General features: G+C 44.1%; 1 protein-coding gene across 2 annotated transcripts in view; it reads right to left on the minus strand.

The window, feature by feature from the left end:
- Positions 1-6375: 6375 nt before the first annotated feature.
- Positions 6376-22906, minus strand: part of CSMD2 (CUB and Sushi multiple domains 2) — a 606380-nt gene continuing 589849 nt past the window's right edge. Inside the window, exons 65-70 of one of the 2 annotated variants that reach the window (XM_058553610.1) lie at positions 13605-13667; positions 12152-12313; positions 10383-10495; positions 8486-8573; positions 6763-6901; positions 6376-6535 (exon numbers count right to left, since the gene is read on the minus strand). In XM_058553610.1, coding sequence (XP_058409593.1) covers positions 6376-6535; positions 6763-6901; positions 8486-8573; positions 10383-10495; positions 12152-12313; positions 13605-13667 — 725 coding nt within the window. Of the gene's footprint in view, positions 6536-6762; positions 6902-8485; positions 8574-10382; positions 10496-12151; positions 12314-13604; positions 13671-22906 lie in introns of both variants that reach the window. The other variant, XM_058553609.1, reaches the window with a different exon arrangement.

The raw sequence follows: 22906 nt of genomic DNA on the forward strand, positions 1-22906 counted from the left end.
ACTCTTTTGATTGTGTCCTTTGATTCACAGAAGGTTTAAATTTTGACAAAGTCTATCTATTTTTTCTTTTTTGGCCTGTACTTTTGGTATCATATCCAAGGAATCATTGCCAAATCTAATGTCATGAAGATTTCCCCCTATGTTTTTTGGTAAAAGTTTTATAATTTTAGGTCTTATGTTTAGGGATTTGCCCCTTTTTGAGTTAATTTTTGTATATGGTATATCCACTATCATTTTTGCTGAGAGTTCCCAACAGGTAGCAGAAGCAACACAAAGCAGTTTAAGAAAGAGATTTCCACTCTTGGCTTTTAGCCCAAATTCCTCCCCTTCCCCAACAAACATTTGTCCTTAGCCATGAAAAATGCCATAAAAATGTAAGAAAACCAATGCAAAAATTTATATTTTATTTGAATTCAAAAAATTTAAAATTGCTCTCAAATTCAGGAAAGTACCATAATGCAGGACCCCAGGGGGAAGCCTCATATACAGAGACAGATAAATTAAATGTATATACTGCAGACAAGCCAAGAAGGTGTGTAGATTACATATTTACAGCACTTGATGTTTTCTGAAAACCATATTTATACATTTTATTACATTTACAAAAAAGGCTTCCACTACCATTTACCTACAATAATGAAAAAAAATTTACACCTTTTTTTCTTTCTTTTTTGGTACTGTACAAACTTTGTATAATAAAAATATATCTCTGTACAAAAGTTTTTTTTGTTTGTTTTACCTTTTTTTTCCCTCATGGGATGGTGGTGGGGATATGGTGTGAATGGTGGGTGAAGGGCCGAATCTACCCTGATCCCTTCCAAGCCTCTGCAGGTGGAGAGAAAGTGCCAGAGGTGGGAGAGGGTAATGCACAGCAGAGTGCTGGGCGCCCCACCGGCATGTGCTCCTTGGGCATCTCCTGGGACTTCACAAGGGGACACAGGGGAGGGGGCGGAGGCAGGGCTGGAGGGGGACCCCACTGGTTGGTCTGAGAGGAGTGTAAGGAGGGAGGGAGGAGCAGCCAAAGAGCTTCCTACCTTTGTTTCCAGGGAAAGAAAGAGTTGAGCGTGTGAGCGTGTTTGTCTGGACTGGTTCTCTCCCGCCAAACCCAGGGACACTGTGACCTAGAGCAGGTGTGGGCTCCTGCGACTGCCAGTCCCAGTTGTATCTGCTGGAAATTGACAGTTCTCACTTTACAGTAGCCCTTCTGAACACCAGATCTTTTCATTGTTCCAACCCAGAATTTGCTTAAGAACTGGGTGTCCCTGCCGCCCCACTCCCTCACATTCCTCTTTGTTATTTCAATATGTGATGTGAACATCTGAGGCCAGCATGTGACATGTGCACGGGTGCTTAAGCCCATGGGGACCTTCCCGAGGACAGAGAAAGTGGCTCTAGATGTCAGAGTTTGATTCCTAAACTTTTGATTCCTAAACTGTTAGCTTCCCAACAATACTTATATGGACTTCGTTAATGACCCCAGCACAATGAAACTCAAAATAAATCAAACCCACTCGCAAGGTGTGGAGAGAATGTGACTTTCACTCACTCCCTTCTTTTGATTCAGGAGCTCCAGGTCCTTTGTCTGCTATGGCGAGGGGCTGCTGGGAGCTAAGGGGCCAGCACCAGCTCCCTGAGGCCTGGGCTACTGGGTCCTTGCCCTCATGTTGCCCAGGTGGAGAGAACAAACCCCAGATAGGACACACGGGTTCCCAGCCTGGCCCACCAGCCCTGGCCACAGTTCTATGGTAGACATTCGCCTCCTCCTCCCTGTCTGTGTGCCCCTTTAGACTTGGCTTTCTGGCAGCTGGTGTAGTGAACCTGAGAGCCAGACTCATCTGGGTTTGCATCCTGACCCCACACTTACGGTGTGACTTACGACTCTTCACCTTTTCAATCTTCTGTTTTCTCATCTATAAAATGGGAATAATAATTCCTATGTTTTGGGTCGTTGTAAGGTCTAGAAAAGATACACCTAAAGTGTCAGGCACAGAGAAGAAACTCAATACACAGTAGCCACTGTTTTTTGGACACTGGAGTAGGCTTGCTCTCCTGTCCCTTCCAGCACCTCCCTGATGCCTGCAGACTGGGTCCCTGTTTGGGCCACAGACTTGTTTCTCTTCTCTTGTCAGTTGACAGCCAGACTTGACCTTGGGCTCGTGGCCAGACTCCTGCCCTTACCTCCCTCAATTCACCCTTCTTTTCCAGTGCTGCCCTCAATCCAGAATGACTTAATTCACTGGGTTTAGAACTCAATAAAATTACATTGGAAAAAATAAAGTAACAGATTCCCAAACTATTTCTTAAGAAGTCTTTCTGCCCTTGGGGTAATCCTTGCTGTCATTCTGCAGATGGGACCGTCCATTTGCAGACGTCTGGTCTCTGTGCTGAGCACCATGGGATGCATCCTGACACATTCACTGTGCTCGCACGCAGAGGGGCGGGGCGTGTGGGTTTCAACGCAGATGGCATCTCCTCCTCTGCATCTCTTCTCTGTGTGTGTGGGGAGCAGGGCACGGGGCATCTTTCACACACATTTCTCTTTTTTAAGCTTCTGTAGTCTCTTCCATAGGACTCAAATGAAGGAGAGGTGTGTGTGTGTGTGTGTGTGTGTGTGTGTGTGCTCTGCCCCCCCCCCCCACCTGCACATCCACGAGATGCTTTGCTATTCTAAATCCATGAGCTTCCTTCCTTCCTCCGTCTGTGGCCCCTCTTCCTTGATGGCCCAAAGTGGAGGCAGAGTGGGAGTCCTCTCCAGGGTGGCGGGTGCAGATGGCGGCAGGGCGAGGGCCCAAGTCCCAGCAGTAGCAGACACGGGCGGAGAGACAGACGATGATGGGCACTGGGCACTGTGCTCAGGGGAGCTTACTTCCTGTCCCCTGGAGAACTGGGCACAAGCAGATCGCACCGGAGTTTGTAAAGCAAGAGAGGCGGTGGGTGGGGGTGGGATGGGGACTGGAAGGCATAGGAGAAAAAAGGCAAAGCAAAGAAGGAATAAAGGAGAGAGAAGTAAAGAAAATTAGTTGCCTTGATCTTTATCTTTGTTTTTTAATCTTCCCAAACTGAGGGTGGGGTGTAGGTACCCCTACCTACACAGCATAGAGCATACATTTTCCTAAAGTCATCTTTTTCTCTAGCAGGGCCGACTTATCCACCAAGCACAGAAGACCTCGTGCCCAGGGCCACCATAGTTTTAGGGGCCCAGGAATATGTTTTGATTTTCAATTCTTTCAAAATCAGAAGGAAAAAAAAGAATATTCTAATAATGGACATGTAATAATCTGGCCTAGATTATATTCATCTTTATAACAACACAGCTGTAAAGTATCATGTTTAATATTTTTTTAGTGGAGGAAGGGGTCCATAAAACTCACAGCACAGCCTGCCCCCTTGCCACCCGACTCCCTGACCGCACAGGCCTCTGTGACTTCCGCACGTGGGATTCTTATTTTAATTTCAGCCGCTCTCGTTAGACATCATTTGAATGTACCACCTCACCACGCATTTTATAATTTTATTTATTTATTTTTTCCCCCAAAGCCCCAGTAGATAGTTGTATGTCATAGCTGCACATCCTTCTAGTTGCTGCACGTGGGACGCGGCCTCAGCATGGCCGGAGAAGCGGTGCGTCGGTGCGCGCCCGGGATCCGAACCCGGGCCGCCAGCATCGGAGTGCGAGAACTTAACCGCTAAGCCACGGAGCCGGCCCCCTCACCACTCATTTTAAATGTACGTGAGTCTGTTCAGGGCGGTTTTTACACATCCCCTCCCTGAGCCCAGCAACACTCTCTCCATGCTGCAGCTCTGGGCAGGCCAGAAGTGGGCAGAGGGGCCCTGCTGGAGAGCTGTGGACCAGGCAGAATGTTCCGAGGCCCTGGATGCTGGTGGGGGAACGCTGAGGGCTGCCTAGACTTGAAGCCACCAACCCCAGATGACCCAGAGGTGAAACATCGTGCACACAGGCACCTGGGAGCCAGTGGAGCCTGAGATGTGGAGTCGGGGCAGGGGGCTGTGCAGGTCATGGGGCATTCTTATTTGTTTCCTACACTGTTCAATAATTCTGCAACTCGAAGTTCAGTTCAGTAACATCCTCTCTGATGATGTAAATCAGGCCTTACAGGTGATCAGCTGAACTGTATAAGGCCTGATTTACATCATCAGAGAGGATGTTACATTTTCCTTCTTGCTTTCTATCTGTAAGAGTTCTGAGTAGGGAAAAAGCGAAGGAGGAGTTGAAAGATGAAAACTCAGGACTAGCTTTGGCATAACAAAATGATCCCACTGGAATAATTTCTCCTCTTCCTTTAAATATCTGTTTTGGATAGATGTAAAAGGATGAGGAAAAACTCAATAACTTAATTGCATTCAGTAGTTGCCTTCATATAGTCTGAAAATAATTTTTATCTCTTTATGTGGAAATTATCTTAATACCTACAATCTTAAGGCTAGACTTAAGCAAGAGAAATGACCTAGAGGAAAAAAAGTGGCCCCAAAGAGAGAGGGGGGAATCGGGGCAGCGCAGCAGGGTGGTTAAAGCAGGGGCTTCTGAGTCTGCCTCACTGGCTGGCTGCATGCACTGGGACTAAGGCTGAAGCTGCGACAATCCTCCAGGAGTTGTTGTGAGGATGAAATGAAGCAACGCACGGCAGGGACCGGGCAGACTTTCACAACTCCTCTCCGTACTCTTCTAATTCCCTCAGCAGGTATTGTCCCCCCATTCCTGTCAGCCCGACCCTCACACCCTCGTTCACACGAGCCTGTTTCCCCGAGGAGCCGCACGCACGTCTGGCGGGAGCATCCATCCCACGCGCTGCCGTGGATAGGAGCACCGGAAGGGAGGGCTGTCAGTAGCTGTAGGATGTGGCTGATGACCCACCCGACTGGTTTTCCCTCGCCTTGTTGGAATTCCCACCTCCCTGGGGGTTTTGACTTTTCTCCCCAGAGCCCTCTGGTCCTGGCTGGGCTCTCCAAGGTGGGAGGAGGTACCTGAGAGAGGGCACCTGCCTGTCTCCAGCCAGTGGGATCTGCAGGAGGAGACACAGGTCTCCGAAGGGGCGCAGCTTGGACATCGTGTTGGGGCAGTTCCTGCAGGTTCCCAGCTCCCCGAGGAAGGCAGTATCATCAACGGAGTACACAGTGAGGAGGAGGCAATGCCTTCTAGATTTGTCAGCTCCTCCCCCGTGGGCCTGTCAGATGCGTGCGGGCGTGTGTGTGTGAGCACATGTGTGTGCATGTGTGAGAGAGTGTCACAGTGTACACTTGTAAGCCTGTGTGTGTGCATCTGCCTCTCTGTCTGTATAATGGTGGGGCGGGCCTTCCTGTCTTGACCATGTCAGGGATTGTGTCAGCCCACCTAATAGGCTCTAGGTGATGGTTAATTTTATGGCAACCTGCCTGGGCTCTGGTGCCCAGATGTTTGGTAAAACACCAGTCTAGATGTTGCTGTGAAGGAATTTTTTAGATGAGATTAACATTTAAATTAGTAGACTTTGAATAAAGCAGATTACCCTCTATAATGTAGCTGGGCCTCATCCAATCAGTTGAAGGCTGTAAGAGGAAAGACTGAGATCCCCTGAAGAGGAAGGAATTCTGCCTCCAGACTGCCTTTGGACTCAAGATTACAACGTCAGCTCTTGATGGAATCTCCAGCCCACAGGCCGGCCCTGAGGACTTCAGACTTGCAGTCCCAAAAGTGTGTGAGCCAATTCTTTTTTTTTTTTTTTTAATTATTATTTATTTTTTCCCCCAAAGCCCCAGTAGATAGTTGTATGTCATAGCTGCACTTCCTTCTAGTTGCTGTATGTGGGACACGGCCTCAGCAGGGCTGGAGAAACAGTGCGTCGGCGCGCGCCCGGGATCCAAACCCGGGCCACCAGCAGCAGAGCGTGCGCACTTAACCGCCAAGCCACCGGGTCGGCCCCGTGTGAGCTAATTCTTTACAATAAACCTCTCCTGCTTTCTCTCTCTATATCCGTGTGTACATACGTACGTATCTCTCTCTGGAGAGCCCTGACTAATACACTCTGCTTGGATATTTTGCTGAGCCCAATGGCTAAGAGCAGAGTCTCTGGAGCGGCCTGCCTGGGATTGGATTCTGACCCTGCTACTTATTAGTTGTGTGATCTTGGTCAAGTTAATCCCTTCTTCTGTGCCTCAGTTTGCCCATTTGTAAAGGGGATAGCCACAGCACCCACCTCCCAGGTGGAGGGAAGTACCTAGCTTAGTGCCTGCACACAGCAGTACTCAGAGCTCAGTCCTCTTACTGGACGTGTCTCTGCGTGAATGTAGAGGTACTTGTCCGCCTCCCACACCCGCCTCTCACCGGCTGCCGGAGGTGGGGCTCTCAGTGGCGGCAGCGGTGGCAGCCAGGCCTGGTGGCTATACCGCTGTACACACGGTGCTGACTGTGAACTCCGCCTCGGTGGCCATGATGTCTGTGGGCTGGATGTTGCGGTCATACATCGGGTTCTCGAACGTGGCCCGAACGTTTGTGTTCTCGTGGCCCGCATAGCCATTGAACGGAACTTTGGGTCTTCTCCTGGGAATCAGAGAGAGTGACCGAGACATAAAAAGAGAGAGACACAGACTCGGGTCTAAAGGGGGAGGGGGGGCAGAGGGAGGTTCTGTCTTCCTCCCAGAAGGTCACAGCTCTGCTGAGCCAGGAAGGCTCTGGGTAGATTGGGGTCGGGAACAGGGCCTTGTCGCCCTCCTGGCCCCTGGGCCTCGTCGCCCTCCTGGCCCCTGGGCCTCGTCCCTTCACTGTACCTGTGTTTGTAGAGATAGAGCACAAAGCCTGCGATGATGAGGGCGATGAAAGGCACCAGGATTGCGGCTGCCACCGAGCTGCTGTTGGAAGCAAAGTGGCGGCCGATGGACTCGGGGTCTGACTCCAGCAACCTGAGGTCTGCAAAGTCCCAAAGCATAAACCTCAGGGCACAGAGACACAGTCTGAGGGGACGGCCCCTAGCGGTCACCCTGCCCCGCCGCACACTATTGGGCAGTGTGGCTGGGGCTCAGGATGGTCTCCAGCTCAGTTGGGAGAGGCCTTGGTGCCCAGAGCCCACCCCACCTGTCTTCCAGACACGTTCTGACACCCCCCTGGAGAAGGGCCCTGTGTGTGCTGGTCAGATCTCATGCAGAGGACAGTGTTCAGTCCTGGGGAAGCCAATCTGCAGGAAAACCTGAGACCATGTCGCAGAATAAAAATCTGAAAAGGGTGCAGCCCTTTGCAAGTTTTGAAACTTCTTTTGGCCATAGAAGCCTTTTGTCAGATGAAACCTTACAAGGAAGCGGAAATAGCAAACAGATGGAGGGGAACTGCACTGGTGGAAGTGCGAGAGCGGGTGCTGAAGCTTCTGTCTCAGGAGGGTCTCCCCTCCTCCTCCTGCCCTTCCCCTCCAAGACTGGGAGAGCTCAGAGGAACACAGGGGGACACCGCTGCCCCTGCTAAGTGCCCCAGTAACTGAGGGGGCTGAGGTCCCGAGAGGGGATGGGTCTGCCCCAGGAGACAGGGAGTCACTTGTGAAGCCAGGACAAGAACTCTGGTGTCCTGAGGTCTCTCCAGTGTTTTAGGCTGGGGGCCCCGGGGAACTGTCTTAAGTATTTGTAGGGCTGCAGTACGGAATAGAGTGGTCTCGCCCCCTGCAGCTCTCAGGGCGGAGCTAAGACAACTCCCGGGGAGGAGCAGTGTGGAGTGGGCATGACAGGGAAGCAGATTTCCGCTTGAGACAGGAGAAGCTCTCTGAAAGTCAGAGCTGTGAGAAAATGCAACGGATTGCCTGGGCGGGCAGGCGCCCCTGGGGATGGCGGTGTCAGCCCCCGGGCGACACAGAGCTGGCTGTGGAGCACTCATGACTGCCTCCTGCCTCCCTTCCACTGCTTCTGAGAAACCAGGCGCCTCCCCCATTAGAGTCTGAGGCTCGGCACCCTGGCACCCGGAGGCTCCGGGTCGGATCGAGGCCCGTCTCTGAAGTGAGGACGCTTGACGCTGATGACGTGCAGCATGCGGGGTAAAGACGCCCGGGAAGAACAAGGGAGGGAAGCCTCCTTGACACGCAGTTTTCTCATCTGCAAAACTAGGGCAGCAATCCCAACCTTTCAGGACTGTGCTGGGGAGGACACGCCATCAGGAACCTGAGAACCCACGTGGGAATGCTCAAGGATGGCTGCATGATGCCAGAGGGCTGGCCAGACAGCGCGTGGGGGGCTGTATCTGTGACCCAATGTCCCTTAAGCTGGGGGCACCCAACTCAACGGCTGAGCCTGAAACTGTCTGGCAAAGGTTGAGAGTCTTATATAAATGTGTTTGTTTCTGGGGAGATATTCCACAGCTTTTACCAGAATCTCGAAGGTGACCCTGATCCAAAAAAGGTTAGGAACCCCTGTCTTAGACTGTTGAACTTCACCAATCCCCTACCCTCCGCCCCAAAATATAAGATTTCCCCGTACGCCCATGAGCTCACACTTCCAGGGGACCCATGCTAGTTACCAAGTCTTTGAAAGCCGAACTGCCCAAAGCCTTGGCCCTTGACAGAGCCTTGGTAGACGAAGGTGCCTCCAGACGACTCTGAGGAGACCTGTGAGGGTGGGAGCAGAGAGAAGATGGGAGACATGCTGGAAGGAGCCAGAACTCCTGCCGGCCAGGCCAGAGACGCACTCACGGGTACATGCTGCCAAACACGCTGGTGTCACCCAGCCACCCGTCACCCCAACAGACAGTGACTCTGCCTGAATCTCACCCAGCAAGGGTGGAGCATGACTGACGTGCTGGGGTGCGGCAGGGGCACTGACCTCTTGTAGGAAGCAGGGAGACACTTTTAGTTTTTCTACTGGTCAAGTCACTTAATCTGTCTGTGCCTCACTTTCTCATTTGTAAAAAGGGAGTAAGAACAGCACCTATGTCATAGGGTGGCTGTGAGGATTAAATGAGTTAATATAGATAAAGCACTTAGAACACTTAATGGGCCCTAGATAAGTCTTAGCTATTATTACTGTGAGGAAAAACTGACTTTTAGAAACTAAACCATGATTAAAATGTACCTAGAGGATTTAACATACTTTGGAGAGCTCACCACAGTTTCAATAGCTATTCATTTTTTTGGTAGGGGTAGTTGGGGACTCCCAGTGGGCAGTGCTCCCTCTGCCACTTTGTCTTCATGATGCTCATGTAACAGACACAGACGCTGAAACACGTGGCCTGTGGACTTGCTCAGCTGAGGGTGTACCTTCCAATTCACGCTCCACCCCAGGTCTATTGCACTCTAAGCTGACTTCCCCACCTGTTCCCCCAAATGCACCCTTGGTGGCTGTAGATGTGGGCCCGATGGTTGGCTGTCATCCTGGGCAGTTGCTCCAGGTGTGCCTGGCCCTCCAGGGCTCCATTCTCGTCTGGCTCCTGGCCTGCACTCCTAGCTCCATCTCGCAACTTTGACCCTTGCTCTCTCACCTCTGACAACCCTCCCGCATGGTGGAGTCTTGCACAGCTTTTGCACCACTGCTACTGAAGTCAGTTGGGTCCTGGATATCCACAGGGGTCCATAGGATACCCTTGAGGATACCAAGGAACCAATTGTATGTGCCAGCCCCTGCAGAAGCCCCTTACTTCTCCTTGTGTGTTTATAAAGCAAAGTCACTAAAGCCACAGTCCTCTACCAGCTCTCTTGTCCATGAGGATGCACCCTGACTCCTCAGCTGTCTCCGGCCGCCATGACCTCTCCCTTCTTTCCACCTTTCCTTTTCTAGCTTCAACAATCCAAGACAGGAAGCCAAGGATGCAACAGGTGCTGCTATGCTCAACTCCTCTACTTGTGAAATTGGAAGGTATGGGCAGAGAAGCATCACTGGGGACCTGGCTTCCACCTCAAGAATGCCCTAGAATGTAATATGTCTTTCCCACAAGGGAATGCAAGAAGGTCATGCATTCTCCCATGTCTTGGTCTCCCAAGCTGTGCTAAGTCACGCACAATCCACATCCTCAAATGTGAGTAGATGTTCGAGGTAGTCATCTGGGATGCACCACCTTCTCCCAGCACTCACCACCACACCATGACCTTCACCTTAGTTGAATTCACTCTCACGTGGCTGACCTCCAATTCCTTGCTTTCTGCACTAACATCAGAACCTCCTCCATCTCACTCAGACGTGCTGACTCTCTGGACTCTAAGGATCCTGCCTTTTTTCTTTTTTCCTATGCCCACTTCACTAGCAGATAAGGACTCGCTTGCTCCCGGTCCTGGCCCCACAGAAAATCCCCTCCCAAGTTTCCTTGTTGATCCTAGGAGTTTCCATCCTCTTCTTTCCTCCTCTTCCCTGCCTGTGATTGGGGATTGGGGATGGGGCCAGGGCACGGGGAGGTCAAGGACTGAGTGAGACTTTGCTGAACTTACATGCCCATCTAAAGCCCAGTGATCATCTTTGAACTTATTCACAAAGATCTCCACAGGCCCTGTAATCTGGTAAACCTGGAGCAGGAGATGGAAATCTTCTTTCCTGTAAATTCCTGGGAAAAGAAAGTTCAGAGGGTACACTTGAAAGATCTGGGAAGAGTTCGAAACTCAAATTTGTGGGTATGATGGTGTGAGTGTCTGAGGGGGATTTCATGTGTAGCTGTTGATACAAACATTCCGCGGGTAACTGGAAGTAGGTAAGTATAGCGTTGCCTGGGAGCTTGTGGAGGTTGCATGCGAGTATACACAAGAACGTGCACGTGTGTTAATAAACAACTCATTCTGGCCTGTGATTGTGACCCTGTTTCACATGCATGTGGGAGAAAAAAGTGCGCATGACTTTGTGTATATTAACGTGTCAGTTAATGCATGGGTGTGCTTCCAATTCAGTGGGTGCAGGAATGCATGAGGGCATGTTCATGGGAGGATGTGAATATCTTTATGACTACGTCTTAGAGCAAATGAGTGAATATGAACGTCCAGTTGTGTTTGCGTGTGCATGCGTGAATGAGTGGATATGATTGTACGTGGGGTTGTGTATTAATGTGTGCCTTCACTCACTCTGCATTCCTCTACCCATCTATTCAATAAAAACTTGTTTTCTAAGATATTTAGTTTTTCTGATTATAGAAAGATTGAAAATTGGGGACATTTTGGAAAATGCAGAGATGTATGATGAACAGTATGAACTGTTAATATTTTGGTGTAATTACTTCCAATTTTCTTTCTTATGGACATAACTTTTCCTTTAAAAACTGGAGTCATATTTTAAATGCATTATAGTGGGTATATTTCCTCCAAAAGTGGCCTAATATTTTATCCAGCAGATATACTATAATTAATATATCCATTTTTTATTTTTAGACGATTTTCTATTTCCAGTTTTATTTATTTATTTATTTTTCCCCCCCAAAGCCCCAGTAGATAGTTGTATGTCATAGCTGCACATCCTTCTTATTGCTGTATGTGGGACGCAGCCTCAGCATGGCTGGAGGAGCGGTGCGTCGGTGCGCGCCCGGGATCTGAACCTGGGCCGCCAGCAGCGGAGCACGTGCACTTAACCACTAAGACACGGGGCCGGCCCTCCAGTTTTTATGTAATACAAATAGCCCTGTAATACGAGCATCCTTTATTCATAAATGTTTGACTCCCTCCATAACTATTCCTTATGCTAAAAATTCTTAGAAGTGTAATTAATAGGTTCAATTATTTTCAAGTATCTTGACACAAATTGCCAAGCTGTTTTCTAGAACTGTACTATTTCATACTTTGACCAGCACTGCATTACTGGACCTTGACTAGCACTAAAGCTTATCAGTTAAAAAAACCTTAATGGGATAAGTAGAAAATGACACTTTGTGTTTACTTCTTTTTTTTGATTACTGCTGAAAAATATTTTTTCTCTTGTTTATTGACTGTCTGTACTTTGGCTTCTGGGAGTTTTCCGCCCTATTTTTGGTTCAGTTTTAGGGATATCGTCTCTTTTCTCTTTATTTGTAAGAGTTCTTTGGATGTTCAATTTGTTAATGTTTGTCATCTAACCTATTCTCTTTAGTCTGTGGTGTCTTTATTACGTGAACAAAGATGAATAGAGCTTCCTCTTCCCCCTGCCACCAGACAAGTTCAAGCCTTGCATGACAGTACAATGCAATGACAGTAGCCTCATCCTTGCAAAGGGCGTGTGTGGTAAGGAGGTGCCTGCTCCTTACCAGCCAAGTGCACCTCCATGCCGCTGTGGTCAATCATGGTAGCGTTGACCTTGCTGTTGACAACCTGGAAGCCAGTCACTCTGAGCATGGCTGGCTGCTTCTTCCCCTGATACTCATAGGCCCCTTTCCACAGGGAATTCTTGGCAAAAACATCCCCGGGAACTAGAGGAATTGAGAAAGAGATGTGAGAGAGACTTTCATGTGTGCTGGTAGAATTGAGGCCACCTGATGACTGATCCCAGTTCACTGATTGAGATTGTTATCCCCAACGTCTAACATGGGGGAGGTGGTGGAGTGCTCTGGCCCTCTTGTGATCCTCTTGAGTCTCAGGGGGGATGGGTGGAGGGAAACAGAGAGGAGGTGGGTAAGGAAAAAAGAGAAAATAAATACAAATGAGAGAGAGAGAGGGAACTAGAAGGAAGAGAGAGAAGGAGAAAGAAGAAAAGAGAAAAAAAGGAGGGAGGAGGTTGAAAAGATGGAGAAAGGGAAAAAGAGAAGAGAGAGAAAACCAACACGTCAGTATCATGTGGTGGATAGGAACATGGGCTAATGCTCTGGATTCTAATCTTGGCTGTCACTTATCAGTTGTGTTTGATCACTTGCAAGAGCCTCAACTTCCTCACCTGTATAGGCCACACCTGTAGTTCTGTAAATGGGGGCCACCCCACCTATCTCATCAGAGTTATTGTAGGGGTTAAATGGTCTAATGTTGCAAACTGTATGTCACATGATGTTGGGCACATAAGAGCACCTACTGAGTGATAGCTACCGAAATAGTTATTTATCCTTACAATAATTCTCTAAGGTAAATGTTATGATCCCCATTTTACCAAAAGGTAAACTGAAGCTCAAGAAGTGAAGCTCATTTGCCCAAGGACACAGCTGGTCAGTGACCAAAATGGAACCTGAACCGAGTTTATGATGCCAAATCTAGTCTTCTTTTCCATATAATGTACATGTTAATGTGGTAAGTAAAAGTATAGGGTTCAAAAAAGGATATGATAGTCTATAATAATTTTGCATTGGTCAGGCACACCTGTAGTTCTGTGTTCATTTCTGGACATCACACTTTGAGAGACTCAATACCTGTCTCAAAAATGTAACCATTTCCAGGAAGCTCCCTGGGTAGGACCCGCGTCTATGTATCTTTATGACCACACGCTGGCTGGTCCTGTGCCAGGAGGGGTAATCAATGGTTCCAGACCTCACAGCTCTGGACTTGTTTCTGGAAGGCCTTTGCTCGCTCTTCTGGATGAGGTTTCTGCTTACTTCAGGCTCACTTCCTCCTGAAGTCTGCCTGGGGTTGGGACGTAGGTGGGGAAATCTGTTTGGTGCTATAGAGAGTTTTCATGCCCTTCCATTGAGTACTCAGAAACTCATGTGCATGTTTCTGGGTAACCAGGTGAAGGAAGCAACACCAGTTTCTCGAGTCAAAGATCTGGACCATACATACCTGAGGCTTGGGTGAGCAGTGGTTCTCGGGCAGTGTTGATGGGTCTCCCACTAGGCCGGACCTCTGCTGGGGAAAGAGAATGGAAGAAAACAGGTTCAGCCTCTGATCTACACTCTACTGGAAAAATAATGGCCACCTCTCTGGTCAATGGGTTCTTTGAGATCTTGCTTCAGACTTATCCTCTTAGACCAGGAGGTGGACTACTTTGATGGTTTGGTGATACACTGACCCCTCTCAGAATAATAAAATATAAAGAGTTAAAAGGAAATCCATTTTCTCAATTACAGTCATTGAAATATTAAACAAAGAATTAGGATATAGTTATACAAATGATTCTTTATTACTGCATTAAATAACAGGATCTAGCAGCAGGTCTAGTTAACAACCATAATCTTGAAGCAGTCAGGAATATAAACAATATTTCATTATGTTGGTGACAATTGTAATATAATATGAAAATCTCTGCAATTTCTACTGGTGACGAAGTCACAGGTATTGCTAACACTTCTACGGGTTTTCATCTACATTCTAAGTTAAAGGAAATGCTAAATCTCAATAAGAAGCAAAGGAAAAATAAAGATGTCTATTTTCTATCCTACTACACAGATCTGCTGATGCCCCTATTGAGGACCCGGGGTTGAAAAGCCCTGTTCTGGACTCTGCTTTCCTCCTAGATGCCTGGCACGAAGCAGGACCTTCCACCAACAAAAAGTGGACTCCCTGAGCCCTGATGGGGGTTTCAGTGGAGTGCTTCCCTCTCTTGGAGTGATGATGCTAAGACTGAGAAGCCCTCATAGGCAAAGGCAAAGGTGAAAGATTTGGGCCTGATCCCGACAGTCTAGGTTCAGGTCCCGGCAGTTTATTCAATGATTGTGTGACCTCGACCACTCACTTCACCATTCAGAGTCTTCGTCTCCTCATTTGAAACATGGGAAAATATGGAAACATGCCTTATAGGTCTATGCTAAATAAATGAGGTTATGAACCTGAAAGTCGCAGTCAATAAATATTAATGTCTTCTTTTCTTTTGCAGAGAAACAGCAGAAATATCTGCCTTGTCACCAAGTAAGAGCAGATTTTCCCTACTGTCTCCTTTGGGAGGCCACAGAGTTTTAGCACACCCTTCCAACTTTGAAGGTCAGCTTATGTTTGGATATACAGAAGGCTTGGGGGAAATTTTCCACAGTGACTCAATGAAGGTACACTTCTGAGAAAAATGCCTTCTTTATTGCCTTAGGTTTTATGAGATGAAGGGAACAAAGAGAGAGGAAGAATTCTATGTGCCGGGTGCTATGCTAGGCACTGTATTCATGTTATTTCATTTACTCCTTCTCTCAAAACTGTGAGGTAGAGATTACTGTCTCCATTTTATAGAAGAGAACTTGTTAAGAGGCTGAGAGGTGAAGGAGCTTGCCCAAGACTGTGCAGTCAGGGGCTGAGCTGGGATTCAACCGCATCTAAAGCATTTTGTATATTTACATACAACTACATCATAGCATCAAAAAGAATAAAATACTTAAAAATAAATGTAACCACGGAAGTACAAGACTTATACATTGAAAACTAGAAACCATCGTTGAAAGAAATTAAAGACCTAAATAAAAGGAGGACATCCCGTGTTCATAATTGGAAGACCTAATTATTGTTCAGGTGGCAATGTTCCCCAACTTGATCTACAGATTCAACACGATCCATATCAAAATCCCAGCTGTCTCTTTTGCAGAAATTGACAATTCAATTCTAAAATTCGTATAGAAATAAAAAGGGCCCAGAATAGCCAAAACAGTCTTGAAAAAGAAGTACAAAAGGGAGGACTTATGCTTCCCAAATTGAAAACTTACTACAAAGCTATAGTAATCAGGACTGTGTGGAGATGCCATAAGGGCAGTTATAAAGATCAATGAATAAAACTGAGGATCCAGACACGAGCTCACACACTTATGATTAATCTTTGACAAGAGTGCCAAGACAATTCAATGAAGAAAGAATAGTCTTTTCAACAAATGGTACTGGGACAACTGGATATCCACAGGCAAAAGCATGAATTTGGACCCCAAACTAACACCATAAAAAATAACTAAAAATGAATCAAAGACCTAAATGTAAGAGCTAAAATCTATAAAACTCTTAGAAAACATAGGCATAAATCTTTGTGACCTTGGATTAGGCAATGGTTTCTTACATATATAGGAAAAGCATAAGCAAGCACAGAAAATATAGATAAATTAGAGTTCATCAAAATTAAAAGCTTTTGTGCTTAAGGGCCGGCCCAGTGGCATAGTGGTTAAGTTCGCGTGCTCTGCTTCGCAGCCGGGGTTCACAGGTTGGGATCCTTGGTGCGGACCTATGCACCGCTTATTAAGCCGTGCTTTATATGTGGCAGGCGTCCCACATATAAAGTAGAGGAAGATGGGCACAGATGTTAGCCCAGGGCCAATCTTCCTCAGCAAAAACAGGAGGATTGGCAACAGATGTTAGCTCAGGGCTAATCTTCCTCACCAAAACAAACAAACAAACACAACAACAACAAAATCCTTTTGTGCTTAAAAGGACACCAACAAGAAAGGGAACGGATCCAAACTCATCCTTGTATACATTAAACATGTGCAGCTTTGCATATCAATTATATCTCAATAAGGCTATAAAAAATGACACCTAAAAAAAAAGAAAAAAATTTAACACAGGACTAAAATGGAGCTTAAAATGTGACAGTCTAATTTCATTTTAGGTGATAAATGAAATAAAGGAGAAAGTACTGTAAATTAAAAAAGTGAAAGGCAACCGACAAAATGGGAGAAAATATTTGCAAATCATGTATCTGATAAAGGTCTTATATTCTAGATATATAAAGAACTGTAGAAGAGACTCCAGACCAAGATGGCAGCATAGGAGGCTCCTGAATTGCCCTCTTCCCACGAATGCAATGAATGTACAGCTACACATGGATCAATTCCCTCTGAGAGAAATCCAGAAACTAGCTGAGGGGTTGCTACACATTGACTGAGAAAATACCCCCATCAAAATGGGTAGGAAAGGCTGAGACACACTCTTGCCATAAACCCTACCCCTGGCACAGCACTATATGATCAGGAGGGGACCCCCAACTCCCAGCTTTTCCCTGAAGAGTGAAGGGCTTGTACCACACATTTAGCACCCTGACTTTTAAGGATGCCACCTGAGGGATAGGCACCCAAATCACCTAGCTCTGAAAGCCAGTGGGGCTAGCCTTCATGAGTCCCACAGGACTATAGCAAACAAAGAAGCAGTTTTTAATCAGGCACAGTAGTAACCCCTGTGGCACACACCCAGCCTCAGCACAGAGGAAACAGACAAAAACGCCCATCTCCCACTCTCTCCCTGGAAAGGGTTTGACTGCATACTTTCCTAGTTGCTGTCTCACGGTCCTGCTTCTAATCAGCCTGCATCTAGGTGCTGGCTGTGATCCTCCTCTTTGGGATGCTGACGAGTCTTGGTACACCCTCAATTACTGGGAGCCACTAACAACAAGGACAGTAGCTTGGACAATTACAAAGGTTTGAGAGGCAACCAGGAGCTTGGGCCCGGCTGATTGATGAGGTTCATCTCCTACATGAGACTAGTCTGTCAAGATTGGGAGAGGCGTCTAGTTTATCTAGTGAGCAGAAAACAACACAGAGAGTCAAGGAAAGTGAAGAAACAAGGGAAAATGTTCCAAACCAAGGAATAAGATAAATATCCAGAAACTGACCTTAATGAAATGGAGATAAGTGATTTATTCAATAGAGAGTTCAAATGGTCATAATGGTCATAAAGATGCTCACTGGTCAGGAGAGCAACGCACAAAGTGAGAATTTCACAAAGAGATAGAAAATATTAAAAAAGTACCAAATAGAAATCATAGAGCTGAAGAATACAATAACTGAACTGGAAAATTCAATAAAGGAGTTCAACAGCAGGGGTTCAAGTGGAAGAAAGGATCTAACATAAAAATATATGAAAGTATAAAACTCACTGGTAAAGATAAATATAGGGTTAAATTCTGAATATTCTAATATTGTAATGGTGGTGGATAAATCACTTATAACTCTAGCATAAAGATTAAAAGATAAAAATGTTAAAAATAACTATAACTATAATAACTTGTTAATGGATACACAATATTAAAAAATGTAAATTCTTGACATGAAATACATAAAATATGGGGAGGAGTGTAAAAATGTTGAGCATTCAAAGTTAAGTTGATCAGCTTAAAAAGACTGTTCTAACTATAAGATGTTTTATGTAAGCCTTATGGCAAAAACAAAGCAAAAACCTATAGTAGATACACAAAAAATAAAGAGAAAGGAATCAAAACATACTACTACAGAAAATCATCAAATCCCAAAGGAAGAGAGTAAGGAAAGAAGAAAGGAATAAAGGAATTACAAAGTAGCCAGAAAAAAATAAACAAAATTGCAATAGTAAGTCCATACCTATCAATAATTACTTTAAATGTAAATGGACTAAATTCTCCAATCAAAAGACCCAGAGTGGCTGAATGGATTAAAAAACCAGACCCAATTATGTGCTGCCTACAAGAGACTCACTTCAATTTTAAGGATAGACAGACTGATAATGAAGGGATGGAAAAAGATATTCCATGGAAATGGAAACCAAAAGGAAGGAAAGGTAGCTATATTTGTATCACACAAAACAGACTTTAAGCCAGAAACTGTAACAAGAGATAAAGAAGGTCATTATACAATGATAAAAGAGTCAATTCATCAAGAGATTATAACAGTTGTAAATATTTTTGCACCCAACATCAGAGCACCTAAATATATAAAGCAAATATTAACAGATCTGAAAGGAGAAATAGATAGCAATACAATAACAGTAGGGAATTTCAAAACCTCACTTTCAACGATGGTTTGATCATCCAGACAGAAAATCAATAAGGAAAGAATAGACTTAAATTACGTACTAGACCAATTAGATCTAACAGACAGATAGAGAACATTCCATCCAAAGGCAGCAGAATACACATTCTTCTCAAGTGCTCATGGAACATTCTCCAGGATAAATCATATATTAGGCCACAAAACAAGTCTTAATAAATTTAAGAAGATTGAAATCATATCAAGCATCTTTTCTGACCACAATGGTATGAAAGCAGAAATCAACTACAAGAAGAAAACTGAAAAATTCACAAATATGTGGAGATTAAACAACATGCTCCTGAGCAACAAATGGGTCAAAGAAGAAATCAAAAGGGAAATAAAAAAATATCTTGAGACAAATGAAAATGGACATACAACATACCAAAACTTATGGGATGCAGCAAAAGCAGTTCTAAAAGAGAATTTTATAGCAATAAATGCCTACATTAAGAAAAAAGAAAAGTCTCAAACAACCTAAATTTACACACCAAGGATTAGAAGAAAAAATACAAACTAAGCCCAAAGTTAGTAGCAGGAAGGAAATAAAGATCAGAGCAGAAATAAATGAAATAAACTAAAAAGACAATAGAAAAGATCAATGAAATTAAGATCTGTTTTTTTAAAAAGATAAACAAAATTGACTAACCTTTAGCCAGAATAAGAAAAAGGAGAGAAGTCTCAAATTATCAAGTCATAAATGAAAGAGGAGACGTTACAACTGATAACACAAAAATACTAAGGATCATGAGAAACTACTATGGGCAATTATATACCAACAAATTAGATAACCTAGAAGAAATGGATAAATTTCTAGAAACATACAACCTATGAAGACTGAATCATGAAGAAACAGAAAATCTGAACAGACCAATTACTAGTAAGGAGGTTGAATCAGTAATCAAAAATCTCCCAACAAAGAAAAGTCCAGGACTAGATGGCTTCATTGATGAAGTCTATGAAACATTTAAGGAAGAATTAATGCCAATCTTTCTCAAACTCTTCCAAAATAGAAGAGGAGAGAACACTTCCACACTCATTTTATGAGGCCAGAATTACCCTGATACCAAAGCCAGAGAAGGACACTACAAGAAAAGAAAATCACAGGCCCAAATCCCTGATGAACATACATGCAAAAATCCTCAACAAACTATTAGTAAACCAAGTCAACAGCACATTAAAAGGATCGTATACAATGATCAAATGAGATTTACTCATTTGCAAGGACGGTTCAACATACACGAATCAATAAATGTAATACACCACAATAACAAAATGAAGGATAAAAATCATAAGATCATCTCAGTAGATACAGAAAGCATTTGACAAAATTCAGCATTAATTCATGATAAATACTCTCAACAAAGTGAGTATAGAAGGAATGTACCTCAACATAATAAAAGCCATATATGACAAACCCACAGATAACATCATATTAAATGGTGAAAGGCTGAAAGCTTTTCCTCTAAGATCAGGAATAAGACAAGGATGGCCACTCTCACAACTTTTATTGAACATAGTATTGAAAGTCCTAGCCGGAGCAATTAGGCAAGAAAAAGAAGCAAAAGCCACCCAAATCAGAAAGGAAGAAGAAAAATTGTCTCTGTTTTCAGATGACATGATATTATATATAGAAAAACCCTAATAATTCCACCAAAAACTGCTAGAGCTAATAAATAAAATCAGTAAAGTTGCAGGATACAAAATCAATATATAAAAATAAGTTGCATTCCCATACACGAACAATGAAAAGCTGGAAAGAGAAATTAAGAAAACAATCCCATTTATGATAGCATCCAAAGAATAAAATACTTAGGAGAATATAACCAAGGAGGTGGAAGATCTGTACACTGAAACTAAGAAACACTGATGAAAGAAATTGAAGAAGGCACAAATAATGGAAAGATATTCCATGTTCATGGATTGGAAGAATTAATAGTTAAAATGTCCATACTACCCAAAGAGATATACAGATTCAAAGCAATCCCTATCAAAACTCCAATGGCATTTTTCACAGAAATAGAACAAACAATCCTAAAATTTGTATGGAACCACAAAAGACCCTAAATAGCTAAAGCAATCTTGAGAAAGAACAACAAAGCTGGAGGCATCACACTTCCTGATTTTAAGCTATATTACAAAGCCATAGTAATCAAAACAGTGTAGATTGGCATAAAAACAGACACATAGAACAACAGAACAGAATAGGGAGCCCAGAAATAAACCCATGCATATATGGTCAACTAATTTTCGACCAAATGGCCAAGAGTATACAATGGGCGACAGGATAGTCTCTTAAATAAATGGTGTTGGGAAACCTTGATATGCACATGCAAAAGAATGAAACTGGACTCCTGTCTTATACCACACACAAAAATCAAATCAAAATGTATTACACTTGAAGGCAAGGTATGAAACTGTAAATCTCCTAGAAGAAAACATAGGGAGAAGCTTCTTGACATTGTTCTTGGCAATGATTTTTTGGATTTGACACCAAAAGCAAAGGCAACAAAAGCAAAAATAAACAAGCGGGACTACATCAAACTTAAAAGCTCTGCACAGCAAAGGAAACCCTCAACAAAATGAAAAGGCAACCTATGGAATGGGAGAAAATACTTGCAACCCACATATCCAATAAGAGGTTAGTATCCAAAATAAATAAGGAACCCATACTCAACAGCAAAAAACCAAATAACACAATCAAAAAATGGGCAAAGGACCTGAATAAACATTTTTTGAAAGAAGACATACAAATGGCCAATAGGTACATGAAAAAGTGCTCTACATCCACTAATCATCAGGGAAACGTAAATCAAAACCACAATGACATATCACTTCACACCTGTTAGGATGGTTACCATCAAAAAGACAAGAGATAACAAATGCTGGGAAGGATGTGGAGAAAAGGGGACCTGTTGGTGGGAATGTAAACTGGTACAGCCACTATGGAAATCAGTATGGAGGTTCCTCAAGAAATTAAATATAGAACCACCATGTGATCCAGCAATCCCACTTCTCGATATACATCCAAAGGAAATGAAATCACTATCTGGAAGAGATATCTGCAGTCCAATGTTCATTGCAGCATTATTTACACACCACTTGTATGTGGAATCTAAAAAGAAAAAGTCCAACTCACAGAAACAGAGAGTAGAATGATGATTGCCAAGGGCTGGGTGGAGGGGGAAATAGGGAGAGGCTGGTAAAAGAACACAAACTTTCAGTTATAAGATATATATGTATAGTAGATAATATTGCATAATATTGTATAAATAAAATTTGCTAAAAGAGTAGAATTTACATGTTCTCACCAAAAAAAAGGTAAATATAGTCATGTGCCGCGCAACAACATTTTGGCCAACAATGGACTGCATATAGAATGATGGTTCCAGAAGATTAGTACTATACAACCTAGGTTTGTAGTAGGCTATACCATCTAGGTTTGTGTAAGACACTCTATGCTGTTCACACAATGATGGAATTGCCTAATGACACATTTCTCAGAATGTCTCCCCATTGTTAAGCGATGCATGTGTGTGAGGTGACAGATGTGTTAACTTGATGGTGGGAATCCTTTCACAATGTATACGTATATCAAATTATCATGTTGTACACTTTAAATATATTACAATTTTATTTGTCTATTCTATCTCAATAAATCCGGGGAAGAAAAAGAAATTAAGAGATTGAAAAAAAAGAATTCTTACGACTCAACAATAGGCCTGTGGCAGAGTGGCTAAGTTTGGCATGTTTTGTTTCGGCGGCCCAGGTTCTCAGGTTCAGATCCTGGGTGTGGACCTACACCGCTTGTCAGCCACGCAGCGGCAGCAGCCCACATATAAAGTAGAGGAAGATTGGCACAGGTGTTAACTCAGGGCTAATCTTCCTCAAGCAAAGAAAAAAAGAAACAAAACCCAAAACAATAAAAAGACAAATAGCCCAATCAAAAAAATGGGCAAAGGATTTGAATAGACCTCTTGTCAAAGATATAAAAACAGCCAATAAACACACAAAAAGATGCTCAAGATCATGAGTCATTAGGGATATGTAAATCAAAACCACAATGAGATGCCACTCCACACCCACTTAGGGCGGCTATCCTCCAAAAGACGGACAATAAGAAGTATTGGCAAGGGTGTGGAGAAGTTGGAACTCTGGTGCATTGCTGGTAGGAAGGTAAGGTGGTGTGGGCACTTTGCAAAACAGTGTGACAGTTCTCGAAATGTTAAACAGAGTTATCATTCTACTCCTAGACACATACCCAAGAGAACTGAAAACATATATCCATACAAAAATATGTAAATTTATCTTCATAGCAGCATTATTCATAATAGCCAAAAAGTGGAAACAACCCAAATGTCTGTCAATGGATAAACAGATAAACAAAATGTGGTATATCCATCAACG

This window comes from Diceros bicornis, chromosome 13 (assembly GCF_020826845.1).
Source record: "Diceros bicornis minor isolate mBicDic1 chromosome 13, mDicBic1.mat.cur, whole genome shotgun sequence".
Taxonomy (NCBI): domain Eukaryota; kingdom Metazoa; phylum Chordata; class Mammalia; order Perissodactyla; family Rhinocerotidae; genus Diceros; species Diceros bicornis.